General features: G+C 45.7%; 1 protein-coding gene across 1 annotated transcript; it reads right to left on the reverse strand.

The window, feature by feature from the left end:
• Window positions 1-1,778: 1,778 nt before the first annotated feature.
• On the reverse strand, window positions 1,779-27,935 carry mical3b (microtubule associated monooxygenase, calponin and LIM domain containing 3b; the record flags this gene model as incomplete). Its single annotated transcript, XM_084162528.1, has 28 exons — window positions 27,569-27,935; window positions 27,167-27,374; window positions 26,855-26,971; window positions 26,663-26,764; window positions 26,248-26,504; window positions 25,810-26,067; window positions 25,532-25,647; window positions 24,473-24,599; window positions 24,302-24,395; window positions 24,047-24,194; window positions 23,368-23,564; window positions 22,991-23,091; window positions 22,791-22,889; window positions 22,480-22,614; window positions 18,554-18,667; window positions 10,293-10,491; window positions 8,448-8,578; window positions 8,108-8,180; window positions 7,574-7,808; window positions 7,211-7,413; window positions 5,078-6,307; window positions 4,898-4,998; window positions 3,784-4,050; window positions 2,988-3,081; window positions 2,809-2,859; window positions 2,367-2,466; window positions 2,084-2,157; window positions 1,779-1,966 (listed from the first exon to the last, which is right to left on the reverse strand). The coding sequence occupies exons 1-28, from the start codon at window positions 27,908-27,910 to the stop codon at window positions 1,779-1,781; spliced, it is 5,361 nt and encodes a 1,786-aa protein (XP_084018654.1). The 5' UTR covers window positions 27,911-27,935.

The following is a 27,935-nucleotide window of genomic DNA, read 5'->3' on the forward strand; positions in this document are numbered from 1 at the left end:
TGACTCACTAGCTAATATTAGCTTGCTAGCTCTTCCTGTTTACATCATCCCCTATGGGTAAATCAGACTAGCGCCACAAAACCAACCAGTGGCCGGAATTATATTACAACCGGGTTGGTTTAGAAACGCCATTGACAACGCATGGGAAACGGTTTAGGGCCGTTTAGCCAAAGAATCCACGGCTGCCACACGGGTAAGGAGCTTGCCCTCCAATGACAGGTCATGGGTTAAAGCCCTGTGTGCAGCACTGGAATGCGTTAAATCAGAACCAGGGGATGCTACTCAAAGATTCAATGAGCAGCGGTTATTGAGAAAAACTGGGCGCTTATTTTTTTAAATAGAGACTTCTCTATATTAAAAAATGAAGGGCCCTATTCAATCTGTGTCGCTGAAGTGTTACAGATTGCGCAATATACATTTTAAAGTAATTTCCGATTAAGGCCGACATATGCAGCGTTAAATGCAGTCTCTGCCAACGCGGAAACATTGCCTTTAAATTGTGCTTTAGTGCTGAACTTCCGCGATACGCATTGATCTCAATAAAAAAAATGAGTGCCCACTTTTTCAAGGCAATGTTCTTCATAACCACTGCTGTCCACATTTTCGAAACCAAGGAATTTACCCTCTTCGCCTCTACTCCCATCCAGCCAACACCACTGCCCCCCATCCAATCAGCCATCATTGTGTGGCAGCCACTCCCTCAGGTGGCCTTGACTCACTGACCAGTAAAGTCCTCATTATCCAACCATGCTCCAGAGCAGTTACCTGGGTTCATGCCTACAACCCTGTACTTTTTGGGGCCAAAGCCACAGACTCCTTCCCTCTGTATTTTTGACATTGAGAATTGAAGAAATCCACACAAACAGGTGTTTTGAACCTACAACTCTTTGGCCACAAGGCAGGGATTTAACCTCAGAGCCACAGACTCAAACCTGGAATAGTTATTTCCATTTATTTAACATTAGCAGAAACAAAAGCACAGGAAATTAGACTTAAACCCACAACCTCTTGGCTTCAAGGCAAATATTTAACCCCAGAGCCACAAACTCCTTCACATACTGTATCTTGCTACTCCCCTTTATACAAGTGGCAGGTTCAGAAAGTAGTGAACAAGTTGAGAGTAATCTCAGCAGCTATTTCTGACTGAACACAATATCCACACCTGTGCAGGAGGCAGACTGCATGAAAAGTTCCCCTCCCTCCCTAGCTCACTGGAATCCCCACCCCCAGGTCTCCCTCCCTTCCTGTCCCCTATATCATCTCAAATGTTCAAACATTACAACATGATGTCAGAATGTCTTTATTATCCAATGTATGAAGTAAAATATAATTAATGTAATATTAAAAAAGGTTACAAAAAATTAGTATTGTTTATTTTTACATAATATACATTTTTCAAAATTGTTAATAAATAACAATACAAATCATTCAAACATGCCACATATTGCCATAACAACAGCCTGGGTGAGTATAGAGAGCATAGAGCCATCAGTCTTAGAGGCCCATCAGTCAGTGAGTCTGGGATGTAGCAGGATGGGTGTAGCAGTGGGGATTGGGGAAACATCTCCAATCCTAAAAACAGATCATCCAGACACAGTCCCGCCTTGATCCTGGTCATGACGTTGTATCAGAGGGGAAGTGACCTCACAACCATGACCCTGATCGCAGCTTTAGAGGGGAAGTGACGTGCGTGTCTGTGCTTAGGCCCAGTTGTGCAGGCCCAGGTCCTGGGATAGAGCTCAGGCCCAGTTGTGCAGGCCCAGGCTGCGGGATATAGCTCAGGCCCAGTTGTGCAGGCCCAGGCCCCGGGACAGCATGATGGCCTCCAGGTCTCTGTCCTCCTGGCTCTCCTGCAGCCGCTGCTCCTCCAGCAGAGACACCAGAGCATCTCTCTGCTCCACCACCTCCAACATCTCCCCCAGGATTAGCTTCTCCTCAGCCAGCTCCGCCTCACCCTTCAGGTGGTCTGAGAGAGAAGGAGAGAGGGAGTGAGAGAAGGCTGAAAACAGAGAATCTATTAAGAGCGTTATGGTACAGTATGACTTTTGTGTGTGTGTGTTTGCATGTGTATGAGTGTTCATACCATCCACGGCCATCCTCTCTCTGAGCTCCTGTTGAAGACGGCTCTGTCTGTCCTCCAACTCCAGCTCCCGAGCACTGAGGGAGAGACAGTCACCATGGAGACCATGTCAGTCCAAAGTGTAGAGCTCAGAGACACTGATTGACTCAGATAATTGCATACTGCGCCCAGGCATACTACATAGTGCCATTCCGTCATAAGCGCTCATACTAATCATACATTTGGGCAGCACAAAGCACAGAGTCCAGTGGTGACATAGGGGGTCAAAGGTCAGATAGATACTCACAATATCATGAGTTCTGACTCATAGCGCATCAGACAGTTCTTCTGCTGGACCAGCTTGAACCACTGCTGCATCAGAGCTGGGTCATCCTGCCTGCCCATGACTAAATGAGAGAGAGGAAGATGGAAATAGAGGAAGGGTGGGAGGGAGGGAGGGGGGACAGAGAAAGAGAGATAGAGAGAGAGAAGGAGAGGAGTGTAAGGAACCAGGGGTTAGATTGGAGGGTAATGAATAGTAGGAGGGAATCACAGGAGGTTGGTGGCACCTTAATTGGGGAGAATGGGCTCGTGGTAATGACTGGAGTGGAATCAGTGGAATGGCATCAAACACATGGTTTCCAGGTGTTTGATGCCATTCCATCTGCTCCGTTCTGGCCTTTATTATGAGCCGTTCTCCCCTCAGCAGCCTCCACTGGAGGGAATACAGCATAGTATGAGGTACATACCTCCCAGGTGTAAGTCCATCTCTTCACTGTCATTCGACTCTCCCCAGTAGTCTATAATGAGAACATTCCAGGGAGATGACCACATGTACACTGATCATTTGCTTAGTCAAACTAACTAAGAGTAATATAGGTAAAACAAACCATGATGTCAAACAGTTGTGTAAATAGTGTTTGTTTACCTGCTTCCCCTCTCAAGGCCTTCTCCACAGCCACACCCCTCTCCTCCAGCTGCCTCTGCTTCTCCTCCACCTGCTCCAACTGCCTTTGGATCATCTGGCACATGCACATTTTATACACTCAAGCCCTGTTTATACCTGATTCTAACATGCATTATTTGTCCTGATCTTGTCCACATTCTGATTGGCCCACATTTTCAGACAGGTGTAGACGATAAAAATATGCATTGTGATCTGATCTTCCTGACCACCTCCTGAGGTAGTCAGGCACGCACTGGCTGTGTTTACACAGGCAGCCGAATTCTGATATGTTTCCTCTAATTGGTCTTTTGACCAATCAGATCAGCTCTTGTGCCAATAATTGGGCAAAAGATCAGAATGGGTCTGCATGTGTAAATGCAGCCATGGTGTCTGGATATCTTAGTGTAGACGGATCTGGACAGTGATTTTTTAAAAAAAATTACTATCCCGCCTTCTAAAATCATTGACAGGTGGCACCATTGACTTATGGCATCAATATAAAGAAAGAAAGAATAGCTGTCAAATAATTTGCATACAGGGAGGGACCAGGAAATCTGGTCACAACACGGACACAGTGGACGGATATAAGATATTTTAATACCATGACTTGACATATTTCTGAAAATGTGGGCACAATCAGAATGTGAACAAGATCAGGACAAAAGATAAAAGATGCATGTTAACGCCATCTACAACATCAATGAGGCTTTAAACAAATCATACGCACTCACACAAATTCTACACACACTCACACATACATTATAAACCTGCATCCTACCTGGGCTCTGTGCAGTCTCTTGAGTTGCTCCTGTTTGGCCTGTTTGCGTGCTGCTCTCTGTACTCTGCGTGTTAACCTGGCATCTAGCTGCTCCTCCTCTGGGTCTCTGTCTCTGTGGAACATGGCCTCTGACACATCCAGGCTGGACGGGTCCTTCAGGTCCTTCATGTGCACCAGTACCCCCACCACCTCCGTAGGGCACGATGGTTTCCGCTGTGTATCCATATGGCGGGAGCTGTCCCGCTCCTTCTCCTTCCCCACGTGCCTCTGTAGGAGAGAGAATCATACATAGCATGCGCGCACACAGACACACACACACACACACACCATTAAGATTCGGGCCATAGCAGCAAATTCTTAGTACACACACTACTGAAGTTTAGGGATGGTAAGGACACAGCACAGAGCACAGAACGGCTTGATGCAACCAAATGGGAATGTTCACACTACCTTAATGGCATACGCCCTCTTAAAGGCCAAGGCATGAGGCACATATGCAGACTTGGAAAGATGAAGACCAAAAAACTATCAAAATAGGGCACACAATATATAGTATGTATAGTTCACACAAAACGTCCTCTAATCGGAACTTACAAACTATTTATTACAGCTATAAACGACCCATCTACACAATGGGAAAAGCGTAACCTCTCTCAGTAACTCTACTGTAACTATCTCTAACTAGACTAGGACACAACAGCCTTCATTCTACTGCCACAAAGTAGTATACCTCCACTTCCTCATTCTCCTCCTCCTCCTCCTCCTCCTCCTCCTCAATGGTTTCTTTCTGAAGTTCTGACGCTAGGTCAAACAGCTCCAGACGAAGCTAAAAACATTCATCCATTAAAACATTTACCTGAGCCTCTGAAGACAGGAGATGATATGGTAACCAACAAAGACCAGATATCCCCTAACACATATGACATCAGCCTCCTATAGTGTGAATGAATTTCCTCCAAACAATCGCTGTAAATATGTCATTGCTGGCATACACAGAGTTGTAGAGCTGAACAGAGGTCTGTAGTGACATCACTGACTCCCACAGTCAGAACTGTAGTGTAATGTCAACCTGCTGCTCTAAGATCAGCGGTAGTGTTAGTAGTGATGTTCTCACGTTGGCCTTGGGGTTCATGGAGCATCTCTCCATCACAACAGAGCAGGTGATGTCTGACTCCTCCGGCTCCGACCAGCTCTGGCGCTCCCTGAACTTCACACCTGCACAAACACAGAGGTTCACCATAGGAAATCACTATACCAGATCACCAGTGTGTGTGTGTGTGTGTATGTGTGTTACCTCTTCTCTCTGCAGAAGTTTTCCTCCTGCCCTGCTCTTTGGGGGCTGGGGCTGTTGTCGTATTGGGAAGGGAAGTCCTGCCCTTCTTCTTCCTGTCCCTCTTATAGCCAGAGATGACAGCTCTCCACAGGCCCAGGGGTCCACCCTCTCCTATGCCCGCTTCAGGCACACTCTGGCTGGGGGGCTGGTTGTCCCTGCGGCTCTTATGTGGAGGGAAGAGGGATCCCCCCTGGAGTTGTGTGAGGAGGAGGGGAGGCAGGCTTTCTGTGAGTCTGCGGGGGTCCAGACCGTCCCTGCTCTTCCCTGGGAGAGGCTCCCTTCCTAGGGGAATCTTCGTGTCCTCCCAGCCCACCCCCATGGCTGCTCTCTCTATCTCCCTCCTCCTCTCCATCTCTCTCTCGTCTCTGGGCACTGCCTTAAGGGGCTTCAGAGGGGACAAGGGGGGGCTGATGTCCTCTAAGGGGTCTATTCCTTCACCCTTATACAGCTGCTCCCCAAGAGACCCCGCCCCAACAGACCCCCCTCCAACAGATCCCCCCGCAATAGACCTCCTTCCCCCACCCACGTCCCACGGTTTCAGTTTCTTTCCCCCGACCCCCCGCACAACAGCCGACGCCATGATAGGTGCGGGGGCAAATCGAGGGGCGGGGCGAGGTGCGGGGCTTTGCAGTGACTCCGCCTCCACAGAAGGGCAGGGCAGGCTATCCCAGCATGCCCTGAGCTGGGCGGGGGGAGGGATGCAGGGAGGGGTGGAGCTCCCGCCCACACCAATCCCCAAACTACTGCTGGGGTCACGCACCCTCTCCCTCTCCCTCTCCTTCCCCCCTTTCTCCCTCTCCTCTCGCTCTTTTCTCTCCTTCCTTTCTTTCTTCTCTTTCTCCTCCCCATCCTCCTCTCCCTCGTCCGGACCAGGGGAGCAGCCAGAGGTGGTGGAGGAGTTGGGGGAGGAGTAGGTAAAGACAGAGGAGTCTGGAATTGAGACAGAGGACGTGGGTGTGGGTGTGAATGGTGTTGAGGCAGTGGCTGGAGTGGAGAAGGTGTTATTGGGTACGCTGGTGGGGCTCTGTGGACCGTTTGTGTCGGGTGTTGTCGAGTCAGGCAGTTGTATGTCAGGCGTGTGTATGTCAGGCATGAGTGTGTCTGGAGAGTGTGTGTCTGGAGAGTGTGTGTCTGGAGAGTGTGTGTCTGGAGAGTGTGTGTCTGGAGAATGTGTGCCTGGAGAGTGTGTGTCTGGAGAGTGTGTGTCTGGAGAGTGTGTGCTCTGCTGCCACTCATCCAACGATGATCTTTCCTCTGAGAGAGAGAGAGAGAAAGGGAGGGGGAAAGAGAGAGGGAGGGAGGAGGAGAGAGAGTAGTAAGGGGAGTAAGGGAGAGGGAAGGGAGAGAGGGAGGGAGGGAGGGAGGGGAAGTAAAGTGAAAGTCAGAATCCCTCCTGAGAAAACTAGATAGCAACCTCCTGTGTCTTACAGAAAATATTGCTTGTGAGCCACAGTTGGCATTGAGCAAGAGTAGGTGTTATGTTATTTTTTTTGTCGTTGTTTGGCAACACCGTAGACTTGATGAGGCAAAGGATATTAGTAGTAAGGTTTGGGCAACCACAGCCACCAAAGCCATTAGACAGTGGTGCAAGAATCCCTTGTGTAAGTCCATGGGGTGCAATAGGTGGGGAAGTTCATTTGGGGAAGTTACTGTAATTTCGGCCTACTAGTTTGTCATTATGCTCAATGACACAACAAAACATGCAAAATAGTTAGTAACAAAACAAGTACCATAATAAAAATAAACATGTTTTGTTAGCTTTCTCTCCTGTGGCGGTGCTACCTGTCTCCTCCACCTCTTCTAGAGGGAGGAGCCACAGACCTGAGTGACGCTCCCTCTCCCACGGACAGTACTCCCCTTCTACCAGCAGGGGGAGACACACCAGATAGACAGACGGACAGGGAGGGAAGGAGGGGGGGCACACAGACACAAATACAGAGAGAAAGAGGGTTGAGAGACCAGAACAGAGAACAAAAGAGAGGAAAGGAGGGGAAAGCTGAGGAAAGGAAAGGAAACTAGTCTAAAAACAAATCTTTCTGACTGACAGCACATAGAGAGACACACACATGAAAACAGAGAAAAAGGCACAATTACCATCACTAGATAACTCCTCCTCCTCATCATCATCTTCATCAACCTCTCCTTCCTCCTCTCCTTCTTCTGTCTCTTCTTCCTCTTCTCCTCTCTCTCCTCTGAGGTGTGCGTGTAGTTCCATGGCCTTCCTCCAGGAGTCTCTAGCCAGGTCATTGGTTAAAGTCCGCTGCCTCTCCCCCTCCTCCTCCATCTCTGACTCTGAACTATGAGGAGAGAGGAAAGCAATTAGTGTGTGTGTGTCCATGTGTGTAAGTGTGTGTACCAGAGAAAAGGGGTAGAAAGAAAGAGGGGGAGAGAAAGAGGGGGAGAGAGAGGACACGCTAGATAGAAATAAAGATAAATGTTTGTTTTTGTAATGCTGACCTGGAGCCCTCGTTTCTCTTGTCCTGCAACGGGCTGCGCTTGTAATTAGCCTTCTTCTCCTCTGTCACCAGCAGACTGAGGTTGTAATTGGCCAGCATCTCCTCTGGCACTTCCTCCGGCTCATCTGTTAGCTGCTCAGTCTCTAGGCTCACACGGTAGTTCTCCAGCTCTATACGTTCTGGCGTGCCGCGCACGCGCTTAGCCAAGCCACACTCCCTCTCAATCAGAGATGCCACTGAGCGCACACATACACACACACACACACACACACATACACACACACACACACACACATAGAAGCTTTACCAAGCCGGACCCACTCCCAATCAGAGACGCCACTGAGACACACACACCAGACACACACACACAGACACACACTTAGCCAAAGTCAATGTCACATTCTTTGCACACTCAGGACATTCTTTACACACTCAGCGGCGTCACTAAGAAACACATTCTGTGCACAAACACACACGTCACAAGCATTACGACTGAAAACACACACATGACAGATACATGAACCTCTTGGCTTACCTGAGGACCTGCGATCTGCTGTCACCACAGCTACTGAGGAGCGAGGGTTAGTGGACAGAGCAGCTGGGGATTCCTGCTAAGGAGGGAGCAAAGAAAAAATAGTATTTTACCCCAAAGAATTCCAAGGATCAGTGTATTGATCTACAGAAAACCTCATACATACAGTACGTAACGTATTCTCCTCAGAACAACATAATATACAGAGAGAGAGAGAGAGCTCGTCAATGAAATGAAACCTTAATTGCTATGTCTATACAAATATCAGGAATTAGATGAAAACCCAGGTCAGCCAAGAGCTTCCATTTAGCCAGAAGATGAGGGGAAAGGCAGAAGTCCTTACCAGGAGGGTCCGCTGAGAGGGGGTTCGTCCGTAGGGGGTTGGGGGCTGGTCGGCGGTAGGAGGGGCTGGTCTCTTCCTCTGGACCGGCCCAACCAGACGGAGGTCATAGTGCGGCTTACAGTAGAACTTCCCTACACACAGAACCAATGTGTTAGAACACTATACATAGAACCGCTCTACACACAGAATCCAAGCAGTTTTAGAACCTCACTACACTAAGATCTGCAGCTCCCATGCATCTTACAGAAGAACTTTAAACAAAAACTAAGTGTTATCTAACTACAGTAGAACTATCTTCAGCTAAATCTTATTTACATTTCCACACAAAGAAAACAGTGTCCCTAGATCTTGAGGAAAAGCTACATGTCTCAGCTTCCCGGAAAGGAATGGCGAGAATTAAATAGAGTTGTGTCTTACAGTGTGACTCCTCCATAGAAAACAGCGCCGGTCTACAGAATAACAGGAAGACACACTCGATCTGGTCCCTACACTGACAGACCACTTCATATATAGTCTACCCTACACACACTCCTCTCCTGCCTCACACTCAAACGGCTATCACGTGACACCTCATCCCTGATTGGTTGAAGGGTTTGAATTAAACTTAGAGATCAGCGCCTGACATGACATCACTGACATATTTTGTATCTGTCCCCCCCCCCCTCCTCCATTTACAAACACACAGCACATCTCTAAGAGATACAATACACACAGTCACACGCACGCAAGCAGGCATGCACACACGCAAACACCATAGCCTTTTGTGGGCCCTAAGTGAGATTTGGTTGGGGGGCCACCCCCACTTCGTGGGCAAAACATTTTGGTGGCCCTCCTATTGACGGCAGAGAGAAACATTTAAGTTTTACATTTAATTTCCTGCAGTTCTACCCATTTTGCGATGGGGCAGAGAGAAAATGTTGCAATTATACAGCATATTTTACATTTTGCCATGGGGTGGAGAGAAATGTTTGCAGTTTTAAAGTTTATTTCCTGCAATTCTACACATTTTGCCGTGACTTATGCCATGTTAATGATATCTGAGTGAGAGTGACTAACAAAATCAATGGGGGACCCTGGAGGTCAGGGCCCCTGTGCACGGGCCCTGCATGCAGTCGGTATTCGGCCTTGATTACTACAAGTTTAGATAGCTGGCTAGACTAACTTACAAATCTAAGAATTGTTAGCTGACATGGCTAATTGAGTGACTGTCAGTGACTGACATAACAAGAGAAAAACTGCTGATGCACAACCACATTTTTTACTTGCACCTTCTGTATTCTACAGTAATTTGAGACCCCGACGCACGCACACACGCGCACGCACGCACACACACACACACACACACACACACACACACACACTCAAAGATAAACAACCACACAGTCAGTCCAGGGAGCCCCAGGCCCCAACGGTGCAGTAAGGGACACACTGAGTTTGTGTTCATCATGTGTTAACTGAGTTGGTCTCTGGTCTGCTGATAACCTGGAAGCCTTACAAAGTGATCAGGCGGTGTAACATCAATCCTGAGGGCATATTGGAGCAATCAGTGTAAAATCAGAGTGATTGAGTGTCACTGACCCTCATAAACTGCAGGTCAGAGCTGCATTCAAGATAACACAACAAGTTGTGGTCGAGCATATCAAAAGTTGTGGTGGTGTTGCAGTGCCAAGACCATGCTGGGCTGGTAGTGGTATTTTCAGTGTGTGTGTGTGGTAGGGCAGCCCTTGTCATTCATTAGAGTTACCCACTTTTAACTCTATGGTGCTCAGTGACCCTCTCTCCCTGCCCTCACCCCGCCAGGACTCTCCCCTTTCTCACTCTCATCCCTCACTCTCAGGGGCTCACCGTTAGGCCGGTCGTAGGCGTAGGAGGCCAGGCGGAGGGTGGAGCTGCAGTGGTCACACTGGAAGCAGCTCCGGTGGAAGAACAGTCCCTCAGCACTGAGTCTCTCCATCACGTACACACGCTTACTGCAGAAGAAACACACGTCACTGGCACCTCCTGGCCCTGGCCCCGCCCCCGCCAACACAGAGCGAACGCCAGCCTAAGAGAGAGGGAGGGGGGGGATAAGCTGTAATACATGGATCACCTCACTTCAGAGTTAGCCTACTACTAAAGAGGTTACTGGGCAATTCCAAAGTAACGGAATTGCGCAGAGACTCTGATTTTTCACTTAAAATATGTGCCAAACATTGATTTCAAAGTTGAACAAACCATACAACTCTATGCACAATGACTACTACTCTAAGTAATAGTAATTTAACTATTCTCCTATTTGTTTAAAATGTAGTGGTAAATATGTTTTACTGTGGTAAATATGAAAATAAAAGCTTCCAATGAAATAAAAGCTTCTGTCATGGTTTAAACCATGTATTTCTATGTGGCTGCACTGTCCACACAGTAGGGCTGAATTTCAGCCTCAGCTGAAGCCCTTCACGCATAGATCTTCCTTTGTACTTCCTAATTTTTGCCAGTTGTTTGCCATGCGTCCTTGATAAAACATTGCCTTTATTCCATTGCATTAGATTTCTCAGTTGATTTATACTTGTTTGATTTTGTCAGTCAGCTGTTTAGAGCACTCATTGCTTTGTTTTTCAGGTGTGCGTGGGTACTGGTGTTCTTCGTGCCATCCGTGGCCAGAAGTAGTAGACCATTTAGCTTTATTCTTTTCTATCAATAATAATTGTATTTCCTGGATCAGCTGATGATGGTCGACAATATCACTAACAACTAGCCTATAGCTAGACACCAATGCGCATCCAATCCCATCCAACATGTATACGTTAATGACAGTAGGCCTATAGTTGACTCTTTCTGTTAGAAGCATTCGATTTTGCAATGGCATAGGACTACATTATTTTGGATTTGTGTGTCCATGAGAACTGTTTTCACGGCGAAACATAATGAAATGTTACGTAGGCATAGTTACACATACAGTGTATTTTCCGAGATCTCAAAGATCCATGATTCGTACAGGGTTGAAGTTCAATGTTCTAATTCAATTGTTAAATGCTTAATAATGACAAATAACACTGTCATCAATGTCATTAATGTAAGGAAATAAAGGTAGTGTTTTATGTCACACGATCTGTGAAGACTCGAAGCATTAACTCATGAATTATGGACAACTCATGAACTAGGGTGTAAAACATAATTTGATTCAACTCATGTATTATATTGAATGTAGGCTACCTATTCGGCGTGTGTTCATGTGTTTAAAATGGCCTTGGCTGAGATGGTAGCCTACTGGCGGTGGTGTAGGCCTAGTGAAGGGTAAACGCCTTTTTCTGAAAAATGCATTGAAAGTATTGGGAGCGTACATTTTTTCACCGCTACTGGCAATCAGAGTTTACTCACCTATTTTTTTTGTTTACCAATACACACTGGCTACGGTCGGCCTAATTGAAGTTCATGGTAATACACATTGTAGCTTAGTACAATAAGTTGACCTTGTGTTAGGCTGACCCTCCCGTTTTTCCCGGGACAGTTTCAGACCCATTTCAGGTGTCCCGACTTTTCAGGCTACAAAAAAAGGTCAATTTGTCAGCAAGATGCATCAATTAATGTAGGCAGACTTTTTTTAATTTTTTTAACAGCTGTCTATTTCAATTCATCAAAGGGCCTACACATGCAATTTGGATGCTGGAATTATTTTGGAGTGGAGGAACATGCACAGGTAGCCTACTTTTTTAAGTGATTTGTTTAACAATCAAATGAAAATACCAGGGGCGCAACTTTGGTTTTAGAAGTGGAGGGGGGACATATATATATATATATATATATATATATATATATATATATATATATATATATATATATATATATATATATATATATATATATATATATTCAGTTGGATAAACACTCCAAACAGCCTACCCGACCGCTCGGATGCGTCCGCATGGTCCTAAAGTACACCGTTGCCTTGTTTTGTATCACATTCCAATTATTAAAAAAACCCTGTCCCCAGTGAAAGTTGAGCCCCTGGAAAATACCCTAACTGGTTGTGTTCATGCCACATTAAAAGGTAATACATCTTTACTGTTTGAATTACGTTTTTATTATTAGGCCCATAAAACATGTTGTGCACGCTCAAGCGCATGCACTCAATACAGAGTACATTTACATTTTAGTCATTTAGCAGACACTCTTATCCAGAGCGACTTACAGGAGCAATTAGGGTTAAGTGCCTTGCTCAAGGGCACATCGACAGATTTTTCACCTAGTCGGCTCGGGGATTAGAACCAGCGACCTTTCGGTTACTGGCACAACGCTCTTAACCACTAAGCTACCTGCCGCCCCAGTACACCCGAATGTCATGGTGTAATAAATACAGTGGGGAAAAAAAGTATTTAGTCAGCCACCAATTGTGCAAGTTCTCCCACTTAAAAAGATGAGAGAGGCCTGTAATTTTCATCATAAGTACACGTCAACTATGACAGACAAAATGAGGAAAAAAAATCCAGAAAATCACATTTTAGGATTTTTAATGAATTTATTTGCAAATTATGGTGGAAAATAAGTATTTGGTCAATAACAAAAGTTTCTCAATACTTTGTTATACACCCTTTGTTGGCAATGACACAGGTCAAACATTTTCTGTAAGTCTTCACACACTGTTGCTGGTATTTTGGCCCATTCCTCCATGCAGATCTCCTCTAGAGCAGTGATGTTTTGGGGCTGTCGCTGGGCAACACGGACTTTCAACTCCCTCCAAAGATTTTCTATGGGGTTGAGATCTGGAGACTGGCTAGGCCACTCCAAGACCTTGAAATGCTTCTTACGAAGCCACTCCTTCGTTGCCCGGGCGGTGTGTTTGGGATCATTGTCATGCTGAAAGACCCAGCCACGTTTCATCTTCAATGCCCTTGCTGATGGAAGGAGGTTTTCACTCAAAATCTCACGATACATGGCCCCATTCATTCTTTCCTTTACACGGATCAGTCGTCCTGGTCCCTTTGCAGAAAAACAGCCCCAAAGCATGATGTTTCCACCCCAATGCTTCACAGTAGGTATGGTGTTCTTTGGATGCAACTCAGCATTCTTTGTCCTCCAAACACGACGAGTTGAGTTTTTACCAAAAAGTTATATTTTGGTTTCATCTGACCATATGACATTCTCCCAATCCTCTTCTGGATCATCCAAATGCACTCTAGCAAACTTCAGACGGGCCTGGACATGTACTGGCTTAAGCAGGGGGACACGTCTGGCACTGCAGGATCTGAGTCCCTGGCGGCGTAGTGTGTTACTGATGGTAGGCTTTGTTACTTTGGTCCCAGCTCTCTGCAGGTCATTCACTAGGTCCCCCCGTGTGGTTCTGGGATTTTTGCTCACCGTTCTTGTGATCATTTTGACCCCACGGGGTGAGATCTTGCGTGGAGCCCCAGATTGAGGGAGATTATCAGTGGTCTTGTATGTCTTCCATTTCCTAATAATTGCTCCCACAGTTGATTTCTTCATACCAAGCTGCTTACCTATTGCAGATTCAGTCTTCCCAGCCTGGTGCAGGTCTACAATTTTGTTTCTGGTGTCCTTTGACAGCTCTTTGGTCTTGGCCATATTGGAGTTTGGAGTGTGACTGTTTGAGGTTGTGGACAGGTGTCTTTTATACTGATAACAAGTTCAAACAGGTTCCATTAATACAGGTAACGAGTGGAGGACAGAGGAGCCTCTTAAAGAAGAAGTTACAGGTCTGTGAGAGCCAGAAATCTTGCTTGTTTGTAGGTGACCAAATACTTATTTTCTACCATAATTTGCAAATAAATTCATAAAAAATCCTACAATGTGATTTTCTGGATTTTTTTTCTCATTTTGTCTGTCATAGTTGACGTGTACCTATGATGAAAATTACAGGCCTCTCTCATCTTTTTAAGTGGGAGAACTTGCACAATTGGTGGCTGACTAAATACTTTTTTTCCCCACTGTATGCAATATCCTCCTTTAGATATTATTATATTATTTTAATGAGCACTGCCCCCAAACAAGACCTAATTTGGTTGGTCTAGACCCGACCAAATCTGAACCAGTCATAGACGTCTATGCATCGCAGTGCTAGCTGTGCCACTAGAGATCCTGGTTCGAATCCAGGCCTGTCGTAGCCGGCCGCGACCGGGAGACCCATGGGGCGGCGCACAATTGGCCCAGCGTCGTCCAGGGTAGGGGAGGGAATGGCCGGCAGGGACGTAGCTCAGTTGGTAGAGCATGGCGTTTGCAATGCCAGGGTTGTGGGTTCGATTACCACGGGGGGCCAGTATGAAAAATAAATAAATAATGTATGCACTCACTAACTGTAAGTCGCTCTGGATAAGAGCGTCTGCTAAATGACTAAAATGTAAAATGTTTAACAAGTTTGGATATCAAAGCACAACACAGTAGAGCTCAGTAGAGTTCAGTACAGTACAATAGAGTACATTATAGTAGAGTACAGTACAATACAGTACATTATAGTGTGCTCTTCAAGATGGGGAGAGGTCTGTCCGTAGTTAAAGAGATGCTCTGCTTTTATGACACCACACTCCAAAAAGCAAGTCCTGCAAGCTCTAGTTTTGTCTTATCTTGATTATTGTCCAGTCGTGTGGTCGAGTGTTGCAAGGAAAGACCTAGTTAAGCTGCAGCTGGCCCAGAACAGAGTGGCACGTCTTGCTCTTCATTGTAATCAGAGTGCTGATATAAATACTATGCATGCCAGACTCTCTTGGCTACGAGTTGAGGAGAGACTGACTGCATCACTTCTTCTTTTTATAAGAAACATTAATGTGTTGAAAATTCCAAATTGTTTGCATAGTCAACTTACACACAGCTCTGACACACACCAGACATGCCACCAGGGGTCTTTTCACAGTCCCCAAATCCAGAACAAATTCAAGAAAGCATACAGTATTATATAGAGCCATTATTGCATGGAACTCCCTTCCATCTCATATTGCTCAAATGAACAGCAAACCTGGTTAAGCAACACCTCACAACGCCTCTCCCCTATTTGACCTAGATAGTTTGTATGTATGTATTGATACAGTTGAAGTCGGAAGTTTACATACACCTAGGTTAGAGTCATTAAAACTCGTTTTTCAACCACTCCACAAATGTCTTGTTAACAAACTATAGTTTTGGCAAGTCGGTTTGGACATCTACTTTGTGCATGACACAAGTAATTTTTGCAACAATTGACATCATTTGAGTCAATTGGAGGTGTACCTGTGGATGTATTTGAAGGCCTACCTTCAAACTCAATGCCTCTTTGCTTGACATCATGGGAAAATCAAAAGAAATCAGCCAAGACCTCAGAAAAGAAATGGTAGACCTCCACAAGTATGGTTCATCATTGGGAGCAATTTCCAAACGCCTGAAGGTACCACGTTCATCTGTACAAACAATAGTATGCAAGTATAAACACCATGGGACCACGCAGCCGTCATACCGCTCAGGATGGAGATGCGTTCTGTCTCCTAGAGATGCAAATCAATCCCAGAACAACAGCAAAGGACCTTGTGAAGATGCTGGAGGAAACAGGTACAAAAGTATCTATATCCACAGTAAAACGAGTCCTATATCGACATAACCTGAAAGGCCGCTCAGCAAGGAAGAAGCCACTGCTCCAAAACCACCATAAAAAAGCCAGACTACGGTTTGCAACTGCACATGGGGACAAAGATTGTACTTTTTTGAGAAATGTCCTCTGGTCTGATGAAACAAAAATAGAACTGTTTGGCCATAATGACCATCGTTATGTTTGGAGGAAAAGGGGGTTGCTTGCAAGCCGAAGAACACCATCCATACCGTGAAGCACGGGGTTGGCAGCATCATGCTGTGGGGGTGCTTTGCTGCAGGAGGGACTGGTGCACTGATGCAAGACATCAGTCAGGAAGTTAAAGCTTGGTCGCAAATGGGTCTTCCAAATGGACAATGACCCCAAGCATACTTCCAAAGTTGTGGCAAAATGGCTTAAGGACAACAAAGTCAAGGTAATGGAGTGGCCATCACAAAGCCTTGACCTCAATCCTATAGAAGATTTGTGGGCAGAACTGAAAAAGCGTGTGCGAGCAAGGAGGTCTACAAACCTGACTCAGTTACACCAGCTCTGTCCGGAGGAATGGGCCAAAATTCACCCAACTTATTGTGGGAAGCTTGTGGAAGGCTACCCGAAACGTTTGACCCAAGTTAAACAATTTAAAGGCAATGATACCAAATATTAATTGTAAACTTCTGAATGTGATGAAAGAAATAAAAGCTGAAATAAATTATTCTCTCTACTATTATTCTGACATTTCACATTCTTAAAATAAAGTGGTTATCCTAACTGACCTAAGACAGGGAATTTTAACTAGGATTAATTGTCAGGAATTGTGAAAAACTGAGTTTAAATGTATTTGGCTAAGGTGTATGTAAACTTTCGACTTCAACTGTATGTAGGCTATGTGTGCCATTTTTAAATTGATGTAGTTCTGTCCTTGAGCTGTTCTTGTCTATTAATGTTCTGTATTATGTCATGTTTCATGTTTTGTGTGGTCCCCAGGAAGAGTAGCTGCTGCTTTCGCAAACAGCTAATGGGGATCCTAATAAAATACCAAATACCTACTGTGTACTGTACTGAACTGAACTCTAGTCTACTGTACAGTACAGTCCTGAACTATACACTATTCTTTACTGTACTGAACTCTACTGTACAGCAATGTACTGAACCATACTCTACTTTACTGTGCTCTATTATACTTTACTGTGCTGTGCAAACTTGTAGGGCTGCAGGTAGCCTAGTGCTTAAGCAAGCTGGGCCAGTAACCAAAAGGTTGTTGGTTGGAATCCCGAGCCGACTAGGTGAACATCTGTCGATGTGCCCTTGAGCAAGGCACTTAACCCTATTTGCTAATTTAAGTCGCTTTGGATAAGAGCATCTGCTAAATGACCCAAATGTAAATTTTAACCCAACTGTGGTTTGTGACTACTATGGTTTCCCATTATAGCCAACTCAATTGCAGAAAATCCATAACAGATTTTTCGGAAACTCCGTTACCGATTGATTTACTGATACCGAATTGATATCAGTAAAAACCAGTGGTGGAAAAAGTATGCAATTGTCATACTTGAGTAAAAGTAAAGATACCTTATTAGAAAATGTCTTAAGTAAAAGTCACCCAGTAAAATTCTACTTGAGTAAAAATCTAAAAGTATTTGGTTTTAAATGTACTTAAGTATCAAAAGTAAATGTAATTGCTAAAATATACTTAAGTATCAAAAGTAAAAGTAAAAGTATAAATCATTTCAAATTCCTTATACTAAGCAAATCAGATCACATTATTTGTTTTTTTATTTACTGATAGCCAGAGGCACACTCCAACACACAGTCATAATTTACAAACAAAGCATTTGTGTTTAGTGAGTCCACCAGATCAGAGGCCGTAGGGGATGACAAGAGATGTTCTCTTGATAAGTGTGTGAATTGGACCATTTTCCTGTCCTGTTAAGCATTCAAAATGTAACGAGGGAAAATGTATGGAGTAAAAAGTACATTATTTTCTTTAGGAATGTATTGAAGTAAAAGTTTTCAAAAATATAAATAGTAAAGTAACGTACAGATACCCACAAAACTACTTAAGCGGTACTTTAAAGTATTTTTACTTAAGTATTTTACACAACTGGTTAAAAAAACTATAACTAATTGATAGGTATACCTTTACTTGTTACTTCTGTGAGATTTCAATTTCCTCCCTCCTCATGAGGTAGAGAAATTAGAAGATATCTTCAAGATATGTGGGTTTTTGGTCCGGAATTTCACAGCACAAGGCAATGTTTCTTAAACTTACAGACATTTCTCCAAAACTAAATATAAATGTTGATATTAGTTGGCAGGGGTCTTTACTTCAACATTATTGTGTTGTGATGTATTTCTAATACCTTTTAAGACTTTTTCCATCTGTTTGTTCAGAAATCAAAGCCTTTGCTTATTCCTAATTTTTTTGGATGGAAAATGGTTGAAAAATGTATATATGCCTTAATTACAAAAGATTACTTCAGAACCAGCCTAGATAGGGTATAATCCAATGCTGGATGAGTTTTGGCCTATCGACAGTATTAATGTGGGTGAGTTCAAATCGACTCAAATAAAGTATTACCGATTCCTTCCTATTAGGAGTGTGCTGGGGTGACGGTGCCTCCTGACTTTGAACCTGATTGGATATCTGTTCAGCCAATGAGCTCACTCCGCCTGTGTACATCTGAACATATTTCTAAAAGATAGCAGGAGAAAAGAGAGAAAAGAGATGAAGAAAGGACAGAACAAACAGTAGACACAGAGAGAGAAACACTCACTAGGGATGACACAACCGGAGCCACAAACAGAGAGTTTTGATGTTGTGTTATGGATGTGGAAATGGAACACAAAGCCATGTCAAAGTTCTAGAAACATCAATCCCCTTTTGGATTATATCATTATACTCATTTAACCTTCTTTCTGTTGCAGTGTAATCATTGTCCAAAAATAATAAATATAAACGTTATCACTAGGCCCTTATCCCACACCAATCAAACTTAATTTGTCGGCAAAACAAAGAGGTGTCCGAGGAAAGAAGGCTGTGCAAACATGAACAAAAAACATTCACAGGCCTCTGGTCTTTCTAATCTTAAAAGGGAACATTTCAGTTGCAGCGTTGTCACATGCCACATGCCCTGCAGTAAGTTCTACAAATATACTTTCTTAAAGCCCAAACAAGATGCACTCTGACAGTTCAGTCCAGTTTACTCCTCTTTCTCTGAAACAATAGTTGTTTATATGATTTACAGCATCATTTAGCACTCTGACACTGCCCTGAGGCCGACAGATTGAACTCAATGACTATGGCTCAAGTTGTAGCCCACTCATGGTCCACACTAGCCGAATAAATAACTAATGGGGCCTAACGTTACTCCTTATAGTCCAAGGATCTTACATGTTCTGTTTAAAGGCGAATTGTCTCTGGAAGCCAAAACAGCCAAATACTCCATCTAAATGTGAATCAATTCTCAATTGTGGTATGGTTCTAGAAACACACATCCCTCTCATATCACATCAATCTTATTTCACAAATGCAAAATACACAATTACTGTACACTGATTTTGTACGTTTGCCCATTGACAAATAAATGATCAGTCTATAATTTTAATGGTAGGTTTATTTTAAAAGTGAGAGACAGAATAACAACAACAAAAATCCAGAAAAACGGATGTAAAAAATGTTATAAATTGATTTGCATTTTAATGAGGGAAATAAGTATTTGACCCCTCTGCAAAACATGACTTAGTACTTGGTGGCAAAACCCTTGTTGGCAATCACAGAGGTCAGACATTTCTTGTAGTTGGCCACCAGGTTTGCACACATCTCAGGAGGGATTTTGTCCCACTCCTCTTTGCATATCTTCTCCAAGTCATTAAGGTTTCGAGGCTGACGTTTGGCAACTCGAACCTTCAGCTCCCTCCACAGATTTTCTATGGGATTAAGGTCTGGAGACTGGCTAGGCCACTCCAGGACCTTAATATGCTTCTTCTTGAGCCACTCCTTTGTTGCCTTGGCCGTGTGTTTTGGGTCATTGTCATGCTGGAATATACATCCACGACCATTTTCAATGCCCTGGCTGAGGGAAGGAGGTTCTTACCCAAAATTTGACGGTACATGGCCCCGTCCATCGTCCCTTTGATGCGGTGAAGTTGTCCTGTCCCCTTAGCAGAAAAACACCCCCAAAGCATAATGTTTCCACCTCCATGTTTGACGGTGGGGATGGTGTTCTTGGGGTCATAGGCAGCATTCCTCCTCCTCCAAACACGACGAGTTGAGTTGATGCCAAAGAGCTCCATTTTGGTCTCATTTGACCACAACACTTTCACCCAGTTCTCCTCTGAATCATTCAGATGTTCATTGGCAAACTTCAGACGGGCATGTATATGTGCTTTCTTGAGCAGGGGGACCTTGTGGGCGCTGCAGGATTTCAGTCCTTCACGGCGTAGTGTGTTACCAATTGTTTTCTTGGTGACTATGGTCCCAGCTGCCTTGAGATCATTGACAAGATCCTCCCGTGTAGTTCTGGGCTGATTCCTCACCGTTCTCATGATCATTGCAACTCCACGAGGTGAGATCTTGCATGGAGCCCCAGGCCGAGGGAGATTGACAGTTATTTTGTGTTTCTTCCATTTGCGAATAATCGCACCAACTGTTGTCACCTTCTCACCAAGCTGCTTGGTGACGGTCTTGTAGCCCATTCCAGCCTTGTGTAAGTCTACAATCTTGTCCCTGACATCCTTGGAGAGCTCTTTGGTCTTGGCCATGGTGGAGAGTTTGGAATCTGATTGATTGATTGCTTCTGTGGACAGGTGTCTTTTATACAGATAACAAACTGAGATTAGGAGCACTCCCTTTAAGAGTGTGCTCCTAATCTCAGCTCGTTACCTGTATAAAAGACACCTGGGAGACAGAAATCTTTCTGATTGAGAGGTGGTCAAATACTTATTTCCCTCATTAAAATGCAAATCAAGTTATAAAATTTTTGATATGCGTTTTTCTGGATTTTTTTGTTGTTATTCTCTCTCTCACTGTTCAAATAAACCTACCATTAAAATTATAGACTGATCATTTCTTTGTCAGTGGGCAAACGTACAAAATCAGCAGGGGATCAAATACTTTTTTCCCTCACTGTATATTCATTATTGCTTATATGAAAGACAGGTTCCATATGTTTCCAAAACTGCACCGCAAGCAATGCGTGTTAACGTTCAGAGCAAGCCTCGGGGCTATACTATCGTCAATAGGTGCTAAAGGTAGTTAGTGTCTATGAATGGGGTAGGTCCACACTAGGGGTATGGTTAAAGCTTTGACCGTGCGTGGGCAACTCTTATTGCCAACGTCCACCATGTATCTGTCAAGATCTGACAGTTGGTCTTTTGTGTCCTGATACAATATATCAGGGAACCACTGAGGTAGCCGAGAAGAGACCTCAAAAGTCATCACACCAATGACACACATTAGTCTACAGATAGCTACTGGGAACTTGGGGAAGTCTATGAACATGTATGGGTGGCATGGGACATCATTACTAGTCTACATGCCATCTGGTCTATACATTACATTACCCAGATTCCTCTGGGGGTGGCGTACCTGCTCCCCCCTGCTGGGCAGGGTGTGACATTTGACCTTTTCCTTGTACTTGAAACTCATTTGCTCCTGCTGCTGCGTGCGCTTCTTCTGGGGTTCCATGGTTTAGACGGCATAATGTGAGTGGGTGGTTGAGGTAGCGAAATAGTGAAATACTGTGAAATCTAGGGAACTAAAGCTAAGAAAGAGCTATGACAAAATGCCACGCGACTGAACTACACAGCACACAATCATGCACCCCCATGTGGTGACACAGAGAGATACAGCTATATAACTCTGCAGTCCTCTAAGAGCCACAGGTGGAGAGGCTTACTATTTTTTACCTGTTTCCAGGTGGCAGCGGAGGCTACAGGGGCTGGCTGGGCCTGGGGGTCAGGGGATGCTGGAGGAGGTGGAAGCGTGGGCATGGAGTCCCCCTGGTGGTCAGTTAGTAGAGGGAGTGAGGGCTGTGGAGGCGGGACGGCCATGGCTACCTTTATACCGTACTACAACCACAGCCTTAAGAATATAGGGCCTAGGTCAAGAGCTACCACTGCTAACCCTATCCACCAGTTAATCTTAACCCATATTGCTGCAACCATAGCTGCTCCCTCCAACCAAATGAACCCTTACTTACTGCTCCAAGGCTCAGTGAGTCCCATTGGCCCTGACCCAAAATGCCCATCACAGTGCAGCTAATCTGTCTTATCCTCTGAAACCTCAAGAGGAAGTCAGTCAGTCAGCTCACACACGGAGGATCTAAACTACCAACAGCTATTGATGACAGACCGTGCTGTACAAGTTCCTTTATTCAGATTAAAAGCACAGATTTTCAATAAGAGTATTTTTCAAATCGTTGACACTTTGAGCGAGAGAAAACACTCTTAGTAACACCTGAAAACTCTTAGCAGCTAGGAGTTCTGAATTCCATCCCATCTCACCTGTCTGCGTAGAGCTGCAGCTGGCGTGGAGGAGGGGCAAAGGGCGTTCTCCTCAAACTTGGCCAGCAGCTGATTGGCCATCGAGCGCACTCTGCTTTGGCTTGCTCCACCCACAGAGCACAGGGCAGCCTCTTCCTGCGGAAGGCAGAATGGTGGAGAGTTTGACCCATGTCACTTTAAGGCCAAAGGTGTTGTATTGCTGTTCTAACGTCTAAAATATTATTGCATGTCATCTCATTAATTTAGTCAAAGAACTACTGGCAGTTACAATTTCTGTTTCCTAAGCCAGGGCTACAGGTTACACCCCTCACCTCATAGCTGTCCACTAATCTGAGATTTTGTCTCACGTCCTCCAGACATGGCCGACTGGTCTTCCTCCTCTTCCCCACCGCATCCTTCTCCTTCTGCTCCTGATGGGAGGGACACAGACAAATATATTTAAACACACATGCACCTATACACCTACACACAGACAAACAGAGTCCCTAAATAAACAAACAGGGGTGTGTACCTTGGGGTTGCGCTTGCGGGATGGGCTGTGGCCCAGGCGGCTGAGGAGAGAGGCAGGACCGATCATAGCAGCCCTCCCATCTAGGCTCTCAGTCTGGGATTCTACAGACAAGAAAATAGGAGAAGAACAGTCATGCACAGCCATTCCCCATCTCCTTTCCTTCACAACCACTGACCGGTAATGGAAATAGAAACATTTTCAACACTCTGCGTTCGCTTAGTAAGGCATTGTAGATAAGTTATTATGAAGGAGAGGGCTGGAGATGAGGAATAGTTTTGAGCATTCTGGAAAGCGAGTATAGGATAAGAATAGAGGGTGATGAGGGGAATTGAGCATTAATTAGCTCTTACACCGACTACTGTGGTTTAGATACTCACCACTTGGGGGCAGTGCGTCCTTGAAGAGCTGGTGAAACTGGCTGAGGTACATGACCATACAGAGAGTGTCCGTTTCACTGACCGACGACATCTCCTCTACAGTCATCACAGGAGAGATGCCAAACTCCTTCTCCGCCACCTCCAACCCCAACCTCATATTGTCCTCCCCCTCATCCTCCTCCAGAGAGTCAAAGTCACTGCAGAGAGATGGGAGGAGAGAGTCAAAGTAAGAGAGAGTCACACACACACACACACACGCATTCAAATAGACACACTTCACACACGTACACACGCACACACACACACACACACGCACACACACACACACACACACAACAGAGCAAGAGGACAAAGAGAGGCACTGATCCAATCAGATAATTACTAATCAGGACCATGGTCTTCTGACTCGTCAGCCTCACCTCTCTCACCTCTCTCACCTCTCTCACCTCTCACACCTCTCACACACACACACACACACAAACACACATGCACCTGAGCTTGCATGAAACGGAAGTGAGACTGAGGTTCGAAAGGTGAGAGGTGGGATGAGAAGTGAGGCATTGGTCGAGTTCCAGACCAACTACATTGCGCCTGAATGCTACCTTAGGGATGAGCTGTATGAGGTGAGAGGCGAGGTGATTTGTGAGGAGCGAGAGGTTAGAGGTCAGAGGTGACTCACATGAGGTCAGGTCGGTAGTGGTGGATGAGGGCACACAAAGATAGGCCACTCTTCCAGGAAGTAGTGAGGTCGCTAACTGCAGCGCCACGGTAACCCTGTGTCTGCTGCTGGCACCACGACAAAAGCTTACTGGAGCGAGAGAAGGACTCTGGGGGAACCAGAGAGGAAGACAACAAATATGAGTGAAGATGCTGATCAAGCCAATGGTTAGAGTTATGTTAGTGTATCGTTCAGTACTCAGAGGGTCAGACTCACCCTGTCGTAGTAGCTTCGGCAAGGGGGATCGGGGTCGCGGTTCCTGGTCCGCATCCAAACCGCCACTCGCTCCTGTGTATATTAGATGGCCCACCTACAGAGATTGTCATCATCATCATCATCAGACCTGTGTGTGCGTATGTGCATGTGTGCCTGTTATCCTGTGTATACCTGTGCGGGGGTGATGAGTTGGGGGTTGATGTTAGGGTAGCGGGTAGCTGGGTCTACAGTGTATTGACCAAAGTTCTTGTTGGCTTTTTCTGGAGTGGTCTGAGGAAGGAGACGATACAGACTCTCTCTGAAAAAAAGAATGAGAGGAGACAGAGACAGAGAGAGAGAGAGAGAGAGAGAGAGAGAGAGAGAGAGAGAGAGAGAGAGAGAGAGAGAGAGAGACAGAGAGACAGAGAGACAGAGAGACAGTGAGACAGACAGAGAGAGAGAGAGAGAGAGAGAGAGAGACAGAGAGAGAGAGAGAGAGAGAGAGACAGAGAGAGAGAGAGACAGAGAGAGGGAGAGAGGAGACAGAGACAGAGACAGAGACAGAGACAGAGAGAGAGAGAGAGAGAGAGAGAGAGAGAGAGAGAGAGAGAGAGAGAGAGAGAGAGAGAGAGAGAGAGAGAGAGAGAGAGAGAGACAGACAGACAGACAGACAGACAGACAGACAGACAGACAGACAGACAGACAGACAGACAGACAGACAGACAGACAGACAGACAGACAGACAGACAGACAGACAGACAGACAGACAGACAGACAGACAGACAGAGAGAGAGAGAGAGAGAGAGAGAGAGAGAGAGAGGAGAGAGAGAGGAGACAGAGAGAGAGAGAGAGAGAGAGAGAGCGAGACAGAGACAGAGAGAGAGACAGAGAGAGACAGAGAGAGACAGAGAGAGAGAGAGACAGAGAGAGAGACATAGAGAGAGAGAGAGAGACAGAGAGAGACAGAGACAGAGAGAGAGAGAGAGAGAGAGAGAGACACAGAGACAGAGAGAGAGAGACAGAGACAGAGAGAGAGAGAGAGAGAGAGAGAGAGAGAGAGAGAGAGAATTATATATTTAGGGAATCAGGTGAATGATAATTTGGTTTCCTAGCCTAGGTGCCTGTGTGTGTTTATCAATGGTTTTGGCACGTCATGTACGTTTGTGTGGGTTTGGCAGTGTGTCATTTGACAGTGTGCCCATTCCTTGATTGCTGGTGTGTGTTCTCCTGACTGCAGACTTGCTCTCTCACCTTTCAGCAAGTAAGTCCAGGGGGGCAAGGCCTTGAGCCCAGCTCCGTACCATCCAGGCAGAGTCCAATGCTGCCAGGAACCCCCGTGCTATACCTGTCCCCATGGGCCAGAACGGCTAACTCGCATGCACGCACGCACAAAAGCAGACACACACACACACACACATTACAAACATATGCTACTTACAACAGAATTACTTTCAGAGTACATCAGGATTGCTGACGTTAACAGTCTTCTACTCTCCCCCAACTCTACTCCTCTCTTCCTCTCTCCTCACCTCCAGAAGGCTGTCTCCCACCAGTGTGACCAGTAGATGGTGTCCATGTCTCTGTCTGACCAGTGCAGCGTTCTCTGACGCGTACATACAGGTGAAGTCAAACAACGCAACATCAGGCTGCCCGTAGTGGTTCATGGCAAAGTCCAGGGATGGCAGCTGGTGATTGGTGGAGAAGTCCGCCGCCTCGCGGGCGTAGGCCAGCAGTGCATTCTGGTCCACGTTTCCCCGTGAGAGAAGCGTTTCTGTGTCTACATAGTCCTGATAGGTATGACACAGTAAACATCAATACAATAGAATACAATCAATGTTTGAACAATAACATAGTTATACAGTCCATATCAGGTCAGTAACATAGCATGATTAAAATAATGACACAGTCAAAGCAGCTGTATCAGTGTGCCATACAGTATGTATGTGTGTGTCTGTGTGCGTTGATACCCGCAGAATGACTCCTTTCTCCAGCAGACTCTGCTTCTTAGCCGTCATCACAAAGTAGTGCGTGTCGTCTTTGTAGTACACTATATTCTCCAGGTCCACTCCCGTGGCGTCCCGTAGCTCCTGAAAGAACCTCTGGTTGAAGATGAAGGCCACTCCGCTGATCTCCTCCACCTTGGCCTCAGCCGTGGTGTTACGGTTCATGAAGTTAGCTGTGATGGCAATGGCCAGCTTGCCCCGGAACTCCTTACGCCTGAAGCCTGATTGGACACATGGGAGACAGGATGTGATGGCAAACAGGAAGTCTGGGATCAGAGGGCTAGAAATATTCCCTTCCCATTAAGGCATTTACTAAGAAATCTGTTATTTCAGTGATGAGATCTGTTGCTGTTTCAGTAGGTGCTACTAGATGATTTACCTGGCAGTGTGTTCCGTCGTCCATCAGCTCCGATCACCACGTCACACTGCAGTTGGTTAATAGGGTGAGACTTGGGTTTCACCTCCACCCTCCACCCTACCTCTGAGGCACACACAAAAACACAAAGGCATTACACACACACACACACACACACACACACACACACACACACACACACACGGCAGGTCTTACTCTGTTGCTCCTGGTCCGCAGGTGGCTCCACCAGTCCCTTAAACTCTACGTTGACATGGACTTCCACCCCCAACAACAGAGCTACCTTTAATAACACCAACTGTAGCTGCCGTATACCTACAGAGAGAGGGGGGGAGAGCGAGAGAGAGAAAGAGACAGGGAGGGAGGAAGAGAGAGAGCGAGAGAGAGAGAGAGAGAGAGAGAGGGAGAGAAATAGGGTATATAGAGAGGATTCTCTAATGAATATTGAAGCCCCAGAGCTGTAACCATGGAAACTCAAGGGTCAAGGGTTAGGGATCATTCCATACTCACTGATGTGGTCGATGGCTCCAGCACAGAACTTGCCGTAGAACTTCTTGGCCCCGAGGCCCCTGAGGTCGTGGATGGTGAAAGGCCAGAGGTGAAGGACGTTGTTCCTGGAGAAGGCATCTCTCTTCTCCAGCAGCACCACTCTGGCCCCCAGGAACCCCAGCTCTACTGCTGTACGCAGACCACACGGCCCCGCCCCGATGATCACACACTGGGAGAGGGGACAGCTGGGATGAGAAGCTAGAAACGTACACACTTAAACATGGACACGCTGCGCAGCCACACACGCTTCACATCCATATACTATACACACTCCCATGCATTTAACCCAGGCAATAGAAAATAGTTTTTGAAAAATTAAATTTGGTGGACTATTTGGTTTTTACAAATATGAATAATAAGTACCGTGGTGTTGGCACAGACACGGCCCTTCCCATACTCGTGGTGGGCCGCCCGTTTGTCCAGTTTGGCCCACAGTGCGTTGGCCTTCCAGTAGCTGAGGCGCTCTTTGAGGGTGTGGTAGAAAGGCCGCTGCGGCTGTGTAGTGGAGTATGTCTGTGGCTGTGTGTGTGTGTGTGTGAGCTGAAGGTGCTCACACAGCAGGTTGAAGGCACGGAGTGTCGCTCTGCAGGTGGACGCCTGGACAAACTCATCAAATAGAACGTGGGCGTGGCCCTCCTTCTCCGCCTCCTGGGCCTCGTCGCCCACGGCAACGCCGGCAGCAGCAGGGCACCCTGAGAACTCCATCTCAGCTTCCTGTTCCGGGCTCTCT

The sequence above is a fragment of the Coregonus lavaretus genome, assembly GCF_964263955.1.
Source record: "Coregonus lavaretus genome assembly, chromosome: 5".
Lineage (NCBI taxonomy): Eukaryota > Metazoa > Chordata > Actinopteri > Salmoniformes > Salmonidae > Coregonus > Coregonus lavaretus.